This window comes from Danio rerio, chromosome 6 (genome assembly GCF_052040795.2).
Source record: "Danio rerio strain M-AB ecotype USA chromosome 6, GRCz13ab, whole genome shotgun sequence".
Lineage (NCBI taxonomy): Eukaryota > Metazoa > Chordata > Actinopteri > Cypriniformes > Danionidae > Danio > Danio rerio.
The window spans coordinates 39,729,539-39,742,447 of record NC_141026.1 but is presented as its reverse complement, the minus strand read 5'-3'; the positions used below and the strand labels follow the sequence as shown (position 1 = coordinate 39,742,447).

The 12,909-nt window shown below is 35.9% G+C and overlaps 2 protein-coding genes across 5 annotated transcripts in view; both read right to left on the bottom strand.

Annotated features, from left to right (window-relative positions):
• The window catches only part of LOC147836428 (uncharacterized), a 719,152-nt gene that overhangs the window by 498,494 nt on the left and 207,749 nt on the right, over positions 1 to 12,909 (bottom strand). The window lies entirely within an intron of this gene.
• The window catches only part of slc9a7 (solute carrier family 9 member 7), a 71,257-nt gene that overhangs the window by 38,403 nt on the left and 19,945 nt on the right, over positions 1 to 12,909 (bottom strand). For all 4 annotated transcript variants that reach the window (NM_001030077.2, XM_087255627.1, XM_087255628.1 and 1 more), the window contains exons 7-12: positions 12,295 to 12,436; positions 11,017 to 11,122; positions 10,626 to 10,714; positions 9,607 to 9,720; positions 7,853 to 7,964; positions 7,279 to 7,432 (exon numbers count right to left, since the gene is read on the bottom strand). In NM_001030077.2, coding sequence (NP_001025248.2) covers positions 7,279 to 7,432; positions 7,853 to 7,964; positions 9,607 to 9,720; positions 10,626 to 10,714; positions 11,017 to 11,122; positions 12,295 to 12,436 — 717 coding nt within the window. The remainder of the gene's footprint in view (positions 1 to 7,278; positions 7,433 to 7,852; positions 7,965 to 9,606; positions 9,721 to 10,625; positions 10,715 to 11,016; positions 11,123 to 12,294; positions 12,437 to 12,909) is intronic.

Below are 12,909 nucleotides of genomic sequence, written 5' to 3'. Positions count from 1 at the left end.
ATCTGACCATCTGAATGCCAGTCTAGAGAGGTTAGTGACCTCTTCATTTCCTCACAGCATGATAAATGACACATGCCAAAGCTGAAATTTGGCTGACCCAAAAAAAGTCATAGAAGCCAAGAGTCACACAATCAACTGAGCTTCAAATCTGACAAAAATCACAGTGTATGCACAGCAACTTCATGTGAGGAGAACAGTGATCTGATCACTGCTTAGTGAACAAGTTGTAAAAACTCAACACAAACAAAATTAATTTATACCGTTACCATGATCCAAACACCAGAGACTCGAACAATACACTCTTTATGGTGTGTTATGATTTTTAATCTGGTGTTCCCTGCATATTGCAGAAGTGCTTGAAAACCAAAGACCTTTAAATCAAACATGTTTGTACAATACATTATTGTTTATAGAACTTCCTTCTAGAACCCTTTTATAGTTGGACTGACAGCTAAAGTTTTGCTTTGGTACAGTTCCAGCTCTGAAGCTTTAGTCAAGTGTCAAAACATTTGGCAACATAAAACAGCCTCTGTTTTAAAGCACTGTATGCAGCCTAATGCCATCAGGTTTGTCAAAGAACCATGTCAGCAAAGTAAAGCCATGATCCACTGTTACAGTCCCTAGCTAATATGTATAAAAACTGGGTAAGGTCCTTTTTTAAAGGCTTTAATATAAATCTTTATGTGATGTTGCCTACGTTAAACTGATTACTAAAAGGTAGACAAAAAAGGTATTTATTTGTACTTTTTGGCTTGATGTTACACTATGACTAAAATAGTCTACTTTTATGCTTCATTTGTTTTGTTTTGTGCAACAACCGCCAGCTACTTTTGGTAAAATATACTCTTAGATCTTCCAATCTGTGCACCAACATAAAATAATAAAATGAAAACAATACAGAATAAAGGCTAATTCATTGCAATTTTAGATTTTGGTGTCTTTAGGTGTGATGGTAATTATTCAAATTCAATTATAATGAATATATACTGTATATTTATATACAACTATAATTACAATTATAATATACAATTATAGTTAATTTTAATATGATTTAATTAAAAATTTAATTCATTCATTAATTTTTCTCCATCTAAGTCCCTTTATTTTATCAGGGGTCGCCTCAGCAGAATGAACCGTCAACTTATCCAGCACCTGTTTTACACAGCAGATGCCCTTCCAGCCGCAACCCAGTACTGGGAAATAAAACTATAATATATAATTTTAATTTATAAATAATTTACATATAAATAATTTAAATAAGATTCCATTATAAAACAACAAATATTACTTTATTAATGTAGATTTATTTATTAACAATTTTATAATTTCAGTAAACATTACAAATGTTGCCATGGCAATTAAATATTTTATTCTGCTGTATTTTAATTCCCCCAAAAAAACTATTTTAATTAACACTGGTTCCAGTGCAAAACATTATTTCAGTGTTCAAGCAACATGAGGAAGGAGTGAATCATAACAATATTTAAATATTAGTCTGAACTATCCCTTTAAACAAATCAAAAGAACTGACACTATGAAAACTTTGTGCTGACATCTGCCATTGTTTTGGTTCATTCATTAGCATTCAACACATTCATTATTTATCTGTACTTTTTTGCTTGATGTTACACTGAGTAACATGGTCTACTTTTATGCTTCATTTCTTTCATTTTTGGCATCAATCGCCAGCTACGTTTGGTAAAATATTCTAGGTAAAATTTTCAATTCTAACTTACAATATTATAAGTGTTCCAATCAGTACACTGACAGAATAATTTAATGGAAACAATGCAAGATAAAGGCTACTTCATTACAATTTTAGACAGAATTTTGGTTTTAGCACTTTGGGTGTGCTTGTTACTTTAATACAATAGAAACTATTTTATTTACTTGATTATTTATTCATTAACATCTTTCTCATTTTAGTACACAACGCATAACAAACATTACAAATGTTGCAATGGCAAAAAAAAAAACTTTATTTCACCTGTACTTTAATTACCAAAAAACTATTTTAATAAACATTAAAACACATGGCAAACGTGTAAAGTGTAAAACATGGTTCTAGTTCAAAAAATGTTAATAATCTAAATGTTCAAGCTACATGAGGGGCGAATAAATCATAACAATGTTTAAATATTAAGCTGAACTATCCTTTAAACAAGCAAACCAAAAGAAATGATACTATGAAAACTTTGGGCTGACATCTGTCATTGTTTTTGTTGCAAGCTTTTTGATGGACATGCAAAAAATCTCTGAAATGCCATTAGTTCACTGAGATTGTGAAGCATGGAGGGAAATGTGAACCAAGCAAAAAATATACATGTATATTAATAACAACAATAATAAAATTCTTCCATTAAGAGTGTCTTGCAACAGCAGGAGACAACAGATCACTTCTGAGTGAAGTCTATTCCTGTGAGCCCACGTAAAGGCCAGTACATTAGCTCTCAATTACGCAAAGCCATTTAGCTGGTGTTTGAAAAGAATTTAAACCCGTATCGCCCTGATTTGTTGGCATTAGGTTGACAAATGCAACTCATTTATAGATCTACTGTTGCTGACGCTGCATGGATTCCCGTCCTCGTTTTTACTTATCCCGCCATGGTCATCCTAGACATGTCTGCAGCTCAATGGGTGCACAGCAGTTTTGCAGATAATAACCTGAGCTTCTCAATCCCATTCTACAGCAGCTGCCATCAGCACTGGTCCTCAATAATCCTCTTTATTCTGACAAACTCGCAGCTCTTATTAATGGCACTGTACCAGCCAGCCCCTGCTGAGACCAACCAGACAAACACCAGTTTTTAGCAACATAAACAACAACTATTTTTTTTGCCCATATGCTTTTTTAAGGCAGAACTTTGGTGCATTTTCTATGTAAATGTAAAAAAAGGAATGACTATGCACAGCTGATAAACCCAATGGGGCATCAGCAACAGACTCAACATGATGCCTGTTATATCTTCAAAATCACATCCCATGATGAATCATGAAAGATTGTAGAAAGGATTATCAAGCATGACCTCATTTGTCAAAATCTGCTTGATTACTAAAATGAATAAACATTTTTCTGATCAACTTTTCTGCCACCTGCTGGACAGACTGTGTAGGTTTATATCTAATGTGATGCAAGGCTAAAGCCAAAATTGCGCCTTATACCCTCATTCACTGTTGCAGGGGTGTAGATTTGGCATGAATAGAGGGGATGTGTCCCCACCAATATCCAGCAATGACTGAAATGTCCCCACCAAAAATGTAATCACCTTTAAAAAAAATGCTCTGTCAACCCTTAGTAAACTAGACATGCAGAAAGGGTTAAGTCACATCCTTCCTCTCTCAAACACATAAGGACATTGTGATTGGCTGGACCTATCCATGCTATTAACGACAGCTGCAATTAAGTTTGGATGTGCGAAGTGCCAAAACAAGGAATTTTTCCAGTCCTCTATCACTGTACAAGATGTGAACATTAGTAGCTACTTTTCAGAGATTCAAGTTTTTAAAATCCAGTCCATTATAATAATATTAACCAAGGCTGTGCAATTCAGTTTTGATTTTGGCTTTCTTGATTATAAAAAATAAATAATCAGGATAAAATGGTTAAATTGTGTCTCGTGCTTCTCTAAATTTCTTTACATTCATACCTCATCAAAGCCAACTTTATTTATGTTTTTTAAATATAAACTATAGCTTAGGGATCATTAGTCCACTTGAAAGAGCAAATTCAAATGAGTGAGAGTTTAGTAGTAACAAAAACATATGTGATTTGATCTCTGTCATGTATACAAACATCAATTTAAATTCATGAAGTATTCAGTATGTTACACTTGTAGGATTTTGCTGTGTATTCTTTTTGTCAGATGTGGCAATTCATTTGGCGTGCAACTTTTACAATGCATTATGGCATTCTCTAGCTGTTAAGCATAAGAATTTGAGTATGTCCACTATGGTTTTGAACACCACTACAAATGTCTGTGCCTTCAAATAGTGTAATACTAAATACTATAGACAGAGATTTGACAAATCGCGAGGCTACCCATTGGAAAGAAAAACTAAAATTTTAAAATTGGCAAGAAATGGAAGTTCCTAATGGAAGTAGTTTTTTTCCCCTTTTCAGACATATAACCAGTAACTGATTGAACAGTTTGTTCTTCACTTGTTTCAGTAAGCACATAATGAGAGAAGTGTCATTTCAAGATGAAGGGGAAGTTTGTTTGTTTGTTTTTATAATGAGGAGGAAAATATGTCAATATTCTATATTCTAAATACTTCAATATTCTATTTAAAATTCCTATCTCAATGTGATTTCCAGAGAGTTGCTTTGGTTGCTTCACATTACAATTGTTATTTTTTACTGATCCAAAAAAGCCTATGCAAATTCTCCATGCATTATGGCATCCATACTATATGTAAACACTTAGATTCCCCAAAATGCATTTAAGGTATGGTCAATCAGCTATTTTTGAAGGTTTAACCATGTGTATGGGGTGCAGTGTATTCTGCGTTTATGCTTTGAATAAAATTAATCCACACATTTTATCTTTCTTCTACATTGTCGTTTCAGTTCCCCTTCCCGATTCTATAAAGCTCCTGCCTTTTAAACACCCAAAGGGTTATGACTGGTCTAGTCCGGTGTGTTCTCATTCACTAGCCACCTAGTGCACTTTATCCAGAAACCTCTCGCCCATGAGCAGGGTTTATATTAATTTTATTGTCTGTGACGCAATCAACTGCAAAAGTTCATTGTAGTCATAGGCAGAGTTGAGGGAACACATCCCAAGCAACGCGAGTTACCCAATAATATTACTTTAAACAACTAATAAAGTAAGAAAATACATTGAAACTAATGCATTAATGTAATGCATTACTTTCTAAAGTAACTTTCCCCAACACTGGTCATAACCAACCATTTGTTGTATATAACCCTTAAAAAGCTGATTCTGTATAGTTCAGAAAATATCTCCAGTTGCACTGATCTTTGAGCATTGTAACCCTGCAAATTGCACACCAAATCAAAAAGTGAACCAGTGTTTCATAATCCCAGACCTCGCGCCTCACCATGCTGCACATTTCATATGCTTCTCTTCTCATGTCAGATATTTATTCTAATTCAAAAAATAAGTGCCCTGCAAAGTGGATATTACACCATGATTTCAGTTTGAAGGTGTATGTAATACAGTTAAAGTCAGAATTAATCACCCTCCTGTGATTTTATTTCTTGTTCAAATAATTTCCAAATTATGTTTAATAGAGCAAGGAAATAATCACAGTAATTCTGTAAATATTTTCTCTTCTGGGGAAAGTCTTATTTGTTTTATTTCGACTAAAAAAAAGCAGTTTTTATAAAAATAAAAAAATAAAAATAAAAAAACATTTTAAGGTCAATATTACTTGCCTTCTTAAGCAATATTTGTTTTGGATAGTAGTCTACAGAACAGAATACGGTAAGCTAAAATTTACCGTTGTGTATGTGTGTAAATGAGTGTGTATGGATGTTTCCCAGTGATGGGTTGCGGCTGGAAGGGCATCCGCTGCGTAAAAAAAATGTGCTGGACAAGTTGGTGGTTCATTCCACTGTGGTGACGCCAGATTAATAAAGAGACTAAGCCAAAAAGAAAATGAATGAATGAATGAGTCTACAGAACAAACCCCTGTTTGTACAATAGCTGTGTCCCAAATCCCATACTTATGCACTATTCTACGCCATTATGTAGTATAAATAGTAGTGCATTCACACTAAAGATAAAATAATGAAAATAGTTAAAAATATTATAATAAATAAATAATAATAAAAATACTATCTAAAAATAAATATAGAAACAATGAGTGCACTTTAATTACCGGGATGATGCACTGCATTCAGCCGGTAAAATGAAGTGTGTAATGATGGACTCTTCATGCACTCAACGACCGCAGCTTCGCAAAAAAAAAAATTAATAAAAAAAATTTTTCTTTGCTCACGTAGCGGAGCTATCGGGCGCACATGTTGGATAACTTTTATTTATTTAGAATAGTGAAAGCAAAATACTCTCATGAGAGTGATTATAGCGCCTCCCGATGGTATTATTTGATGGTTTGGTCATTTATTTCCCAGATTTGGCGACTTTCAAACATTTATTCATTCATTTTCTTGTCGGCTTAGTCCCTTTATTAATCCGGGGTCGCCACAGCGGAATGAAACGCCATCTTATCCAGCAAGTTTTTACGCAGCGGATGCCTTTCCAGTTGCAACACATCTCTGGGAAACATCCACACACACATTCACACACTACGGACAATTTAGCCTACCCAATTCACATGTATTTGGACTGTGGGGGAAACCGGAGCACCCAGAGGAAATCTACGCGAAGGCAGGGAGAACATGCAAACTCCACACAGAAACGCCAACAGAGCTGAGGTTTGAATCAGCGACCCAGCGGCCTTCTTGCTGTGAGGCGACAGCACTACCTACTGCGCCACTGCCTCGCCCCGACTGTCAAACATCATCTGGGAAACAGTTTAAATTTCCATTTAGTTAAAAAACATTATTACTCCATTTGGGACGAGACTACATACATATACTATTCTGTTGAGTGTGTAAGTGCATAAGTACATAGTGCATGAGTACATAGTGCATGAGTGCATGGTGTATAGTGTGCCATTTGAGACGCAGCTACTGACTTGCCCAATTACCCTAACTTGCCTAATTAGCCCAATTAATCTAGTTAAGCCTTTAAATATCACTTTAAGATGTATAGTAGTATCTTGAAAAATGTCTAGTAAAATTGTATGTACTGTCATCATAGCAAAGATAAAATAATTCAGTTATTAGAAAGGAGTAATTAAAACTATTTACTTACAGGGGGGCTAATAATTGAGAAGGGCTAATAATTCTGACTTCAACTGTATGCTTTTCATTCAAAGGGTATTTTAGTGTGTGATATGTGAATTACATCTTTTTTGGGAGGTATATTATGTCACACTTCCCTATTAGGACGCTGCAGGCAAAGTCATTTAAAAAATCCATGAATGAGGTGAAATAGAGATTTTTTTGTGTTCAGGTAGAGAGCAATGAAAGAGAAGGCACTCGAGAACAATGCACACTGTGTAGAGACCTGTCAATCACAACTCAGTTCATGCATGGAGCTCCTACAACAAGCTAGTTATCTAATTCAGTGTTGTTAAATAAGAGGAAACATGCTAAATGTGCAGGTCGTGAGGACTGGGATCGAGAACCACTGATCTAAAAAAAAAAGGGGTCAAACAGGGCACTGATGAAGCCTTTTGAACTCTAACCTGATGTGCAGCCAGGATAGCATTGGCGTGGTGCCTCCTCCGAACACCCACACTGTGAAGAACACAATGAGCAGGGTCGTAGTGAACATCATCTGCCGCGCGTATGTGGCAGTGTCACGAATGGCCAGAGCGAACGCCATAGCCCCTCGCAGCCCTGCAGAGCACAAACACACACAGAACAGTCATAATAGATTTTAGGAAGAATGACAGCGCTGCTACAAATAGAAATGGCAGTGCACTTAAGCCACCAAACAGAGGCATCACACTCAATCGGCTGTGTTTAAGGGCACTGCACTTCGCTGGCCTTTTAGCTGGGTGGTGTCGCTGGTCTGGAGGGAGCTGCTCCACATGAGGAGCCGTTATTAGAGATGGACTGATTCTGATGCCTCATTTCACTCTTAATTTAGATCTCGATAAGATTTAGCAGGGTGCCGAAATCTACAGGGAGTTCACATCAAATCGTTTGACACTAAAGGACGCAACATAAGTAATCCCGCTGTATGTATTAAATAGTTCTGCATCTATAAGGTTATATGACAGAGAAAAGGAAGTAAATCAGGTGTGATCACGGTACCTGCGAACATCATCATGTGCTGAAAGTTTCCTCGGATTTTGTGTCTTCGGCCCAGGTTAATCAGAAAAGATAAGGGGTAGATGTTCAAGGCCCGGCCGATGAAGATGGCTAGCTGAGTGCAAATGTAAAGGAATATGTTCTCATGTGTGACATATTAGATTTCAGAAAATTGAAATATTAAAACACAGTGGTTGGTTTACTTCCTCTTATTTTTCTTTGTTAAACAAATAAACATATTTATTAATCAGTGATGCATTAAATATTGTTTCCTCAGCACTTTAGTTAATTAAAAGAATCTTTACAGTTTCAATTTATTAGAAAAATGCTAACTAAGATTTAGAGAATCCTTATAGCAAACTTCTGTGTTTTTTTTTCAAAAAAGCAACCGTTTATTTGTGTTGTGTTTTGTTTCATTTGTTTATATTCATTTATTCTTCATTTAATTATTTTATTTAATCATATAATCATAAGTCATTTATATAATTATAATTTTAGCATTTTATTGATTATCACTTAAAGATTTTATAATTATAATTATTATTATTATTATTATTATTGATTATTATTTTTTGTTTCGTTTTGTTAAGTTTTATATTTTATTATTACTATTTTCCTTTATTTACTACTTTATTATAATTTCATTTTTAGAAAATTGAATTAATCTTATGACTGTGTGGATTCAAGTGACACTTGTTTTCAAAAGTAAGAGATAAGAGAATGTCTCTATTTCAAGCTATGTATTGTCTCTGGACAATGTTGTGAAGCAGTACTTTTCCATTACTGTTGCTTACGGAATAATATTACTTGTTGGATTTCTCGTGGTCAGATGAAGTCTGAGCACTGAATCATACACAAGTAAGATTATTCAATAAACTCTCATTCAATAAGCTCTTTCAATAAATTCAATAAGCTCTTTCTTTATCATCTTTACTTTGTCTCCTGTTTCTGTTCCTCTCTGGCTTTCTCTGTCAACTCCTATACTGATAGGAGATTGTTACTTCACTTGAATACTGGTTAAAAGGTCTGAGTATTGGGCAGCTGTGCTAGCTTGTTGTCTGGATGCCCAGAGAAACAGATATTTTCTGACAGAATCTGGCGTCCGGGGCAATATCTTATTTATCTGACATGGAGAGTGTGATCTAACATGTTAAACAATCGGTTTTAAATAGTTCGCTAAAAGTGTAGCTACATATCAGATATTAAACTGGTTTACTGTTGAAAAATATTTTTTCTCTCAAATTATTATTATTTTTTTATTTAAACATATTTATTTCTATAAGTTATTCCTGTTCTTATAACAGACATTTAATGTAGAGGCTATAGAACCCTGTACACAATGCCTCCTAGTGGCTATAAATGACATAAATAAAAGATTTTCTTAAACTGCCTTAAACTTTTCTGGATTTCTAAGCAGTTTGGTTCACTGGTGCATCATCTATAACAGGGGTTCTCAAACTCGGTCCTGGTGGGCCGGTGTCCTGCAGATTTTAACTCCAACTTGCCTCAACACACCTGCACGGATGTTTATAGACAGCCTTGTAAGAGCTAGATTAGCTAGCTTAGGTGGATCTGATTGGGGTTAGAACTAAACTTTGCAGGACACCGGTCCTCCAGTGTTGAGTTTAGGCATCCCTGATCTATAACTTGCTGTCAAACTATCCAGATAAATCCTAAAAAAAAATCAAGCTTAGTTTATTATACATTAACCACCTTTTTATGTGGAAAATACATTTTGTTTCAGCCTGAAAGGATACAAAGGCTCCAACTATGAAAATAGGGCTGAAGACGTGATTCTGGAAAGTGAAGAGTGCTAGGCCCATGTAGGAGAAGATGAAGTTCTCAGCCAGGAAGTGCAACACCTCAAACAACTGCAACAACAAACAGACCGGGCATTAAGTTGTTTACACTACACCTAAAGCAGCATTAATCAACAAAACAGCTGATACGACACTGACACAAGCGAATTGTAATGTTTTCCTAATCATGCTTTAAGGAAATTATAGGAGTGTCTTTCACATTAGAAGCGTTTAAAATAAAATGGATACAAAAAAGCTGTCATTCACCTTTAAGTTCATCCAACAAATAATACAACTTTACTTTCAGAGCACAGCATAAAACTCAGTAAAACAAGTAAGAACAAGTGTTTATATGGAAATATTAAGAATGTGTTGAGTATTTAAAGGAATTCTAGAGGAAACAACAGAACTCAAATGAGCAGACATGCTTGAGATTATGATGTCATTTTAAAATACCAAGCATGACATTATTCTTATAATAGTTTTCATAACAGATAGGGAGCACAACCTTAATATTTCAAATGATTTGTTTTAGTACTTTTGAAGAGAAGTTCAGTCAGAAGTGCAAGCTTCAGACGTCAAAGTTGACAACACAGTGGCTTTTATAACATTTAAAGCGGAGGCTGACATTTATGTATTTGTGCCTACAGTCTACAACTTTACCCTTCTCCTGGCTTTGATAATAATAAGCGTGACTCCCTGCAGAGAAATCCAGTGCCACAGGGGTGTCATAATTACTGCCTGCGCTTCACCTCTCACTCCATCACACCGCACCGCTCTGACGACACCACAGGGGTGCTGGGAATTCACTTCACACACTCCCTCGACTTACAGCCTCAAAGTATCTTTTGAAGTAGAATATGCAGGGCTCCATTCCCGAAAACAAACTTTTTTTCTTATTTTTCAAGCTACAGCTGATATCTGTCTTCTTTATGCCTATAAACCAGTTCATGCATTGAAAACAGGAAATAATTCACCTGTTTAGTGCGTTTGGTCGACTCCTCTGAGAGATTGTTGTAGGTATAGTGAGCTTGTGTGATTCCACAAAACAGCACAGCGACAACACCTGAAACAAATCAAGAAATGTGCATCATTTTTAATGGATCGAATACAATTTCTATTCAGGCTAGAGGCGAAATCCATTTAAATGACTGCACACATTTACATATGAAGGATATCACTGTCTAGCCCTTCCAGCAAAATGGAGAAAGTTCCTGGGTTTGATTTGATTTGTATGCAAATAGTAAGAATTGTTATTTTGTGCCAAGAGGGTATGCAGCTGTGGTGTTGTATTGTATGATATATTACGCTCTCGTTTGACCTTTGGGTTACTGCTGGTGAATTAAACAGCTTTCCTTTACCACCCACCTGTGAAGCCACATGCTTCAGCCAGTAGAAAAGTACTCCAGGACATGAGGAAGAACAAAGCCGTCTCCAGTAGAGGAAAACAGTGCAGCTTGGTGAATTTTGTCACGTGGATAAAAGTTAAGAATTAAAACCACACATATGGTCAGCAAATCAGCACAGAGAAAAACCAAAGTACTGTGAATGTAGAATAAAATTGTACGTTTTTTTTATGCTCATCAAGGCTGCATTTATTTAATCAAACCAGGCATTCTAGTGAAATCAAATTATTCTTGCAAATAAATACACATTTTTGACCCCATATGTATAACCAATGTCTATACAAACTGCATTTACTATGCTCTAAACCAGTGGTTCTCAATCGTTTTGCCAGGAGATCCCAACATTCAAAATCTGGATTATCTGCCAAGAACGTATCTGGCCGATTTGGCCTAAAGCCAAAATCTTGATTAATTAAACATTTTAACTCGATTACGATTCATTTTTTTGCCCACATAGTTCACTGACAAGTTTTATATGAAGTCTATAGGCATTTCTGGCTTTCAATTATCGTCAGTGTAGTGCAAAGAAAGACTCAAGAATGAGTCCATCGTCCTACTTGAGCAGAGATCAGATGTAAAGTAGCTGCAGAAGTAAAAATCAGCCACAACCTTTAATAGAGCAGGGTCATGTGACACAGAGAAAAAAAATTAATCGATCATAGGCTCTGAATGTTGATTTTGATTACTTTTCGATGAATCACCTGGCCTCACCTCAAGCCCTAAAAACAAAACCCTAGCAGACAAGAATTTAAAAATCAGTCGTAAGGAGTTACATTTTTTGTGTGAAACACCATGTTATCTACATATCTTTAAAAATCCCCCTTTTTAAACTGTTAACTGTAGATGCACGATATGATTTCCCAATCCCAATGAATAATTTATATATATAAATAAATATGTTTGTTTGTTTTGCGCTGGTCTGAACTAGTCTGGTGCTTATAAAGCCGCCATCCTTTCAAAGACTGTCGGCTTCATTCAGATACACATTTATATAATTAATTAAAAACTTTGATTATTAAATTATATTTTTAAGGTTTATTAAATGGCATTATTAACCATCTTGAATTTACTTTTATCATTAAAGTGGTACAAGGTTCACTCCTAGTTGCAACCATCAATCTAAAGTGAGTGGCACCTCTTCATAAATCTTTGGTGACCTCTAGTGGGGTCCTCACTGCTCTCTCAACATCATTTTACAATATGCTAGAGAGTAATTTAATGACAAAATGCAAAAGGATATAAGCGCGGTGACCACACCAGTGACTGCACCCATAGCAAAAGAGCCGCTGAAGATGCCTATGAAGACGCCCACCGATTTGAAGAAGGCAGAGGCATCGAATGTGTGTGTGTTGGCTCCTGAAGGCTGATATGCCACAATCGACCTATAAAGCAAACACAAAACATCTAAACTTACTGACTGTGCTGTTCTTTGACCAAAACATCTGAAAAAAAAAAATAGGATTATAGACTACATTTAAACTAGCTCTTTTTAAGATGTCAAAGCAATATATATTTTCATTCATTTATTTTGTTTTTGGCTTAGTCTCTTTTTTTAATCCGGGCTCGCCACAGCAGAATGAACCGCCAACTTATCCAGCACGTTTTTATGCAGCGGATGACCTTCCAGCCGCAACCCATCTTTTGGAAACATCCACACACACTCATACACTACAGACAATTTAGCCTACCCAATTCACCTGTACCGCACGTGTTTAGACTGTGGGGGACACCGGAGCACCCGGAAGAAACCCACACAAACGCAGGGGGAACACGCAAACTCCATACAGAAACGCCAACTGACCCAGCCGAGGCTCGAACCAGCGACCTTCTTGCTGTGAGGCGATATCTCTACCTA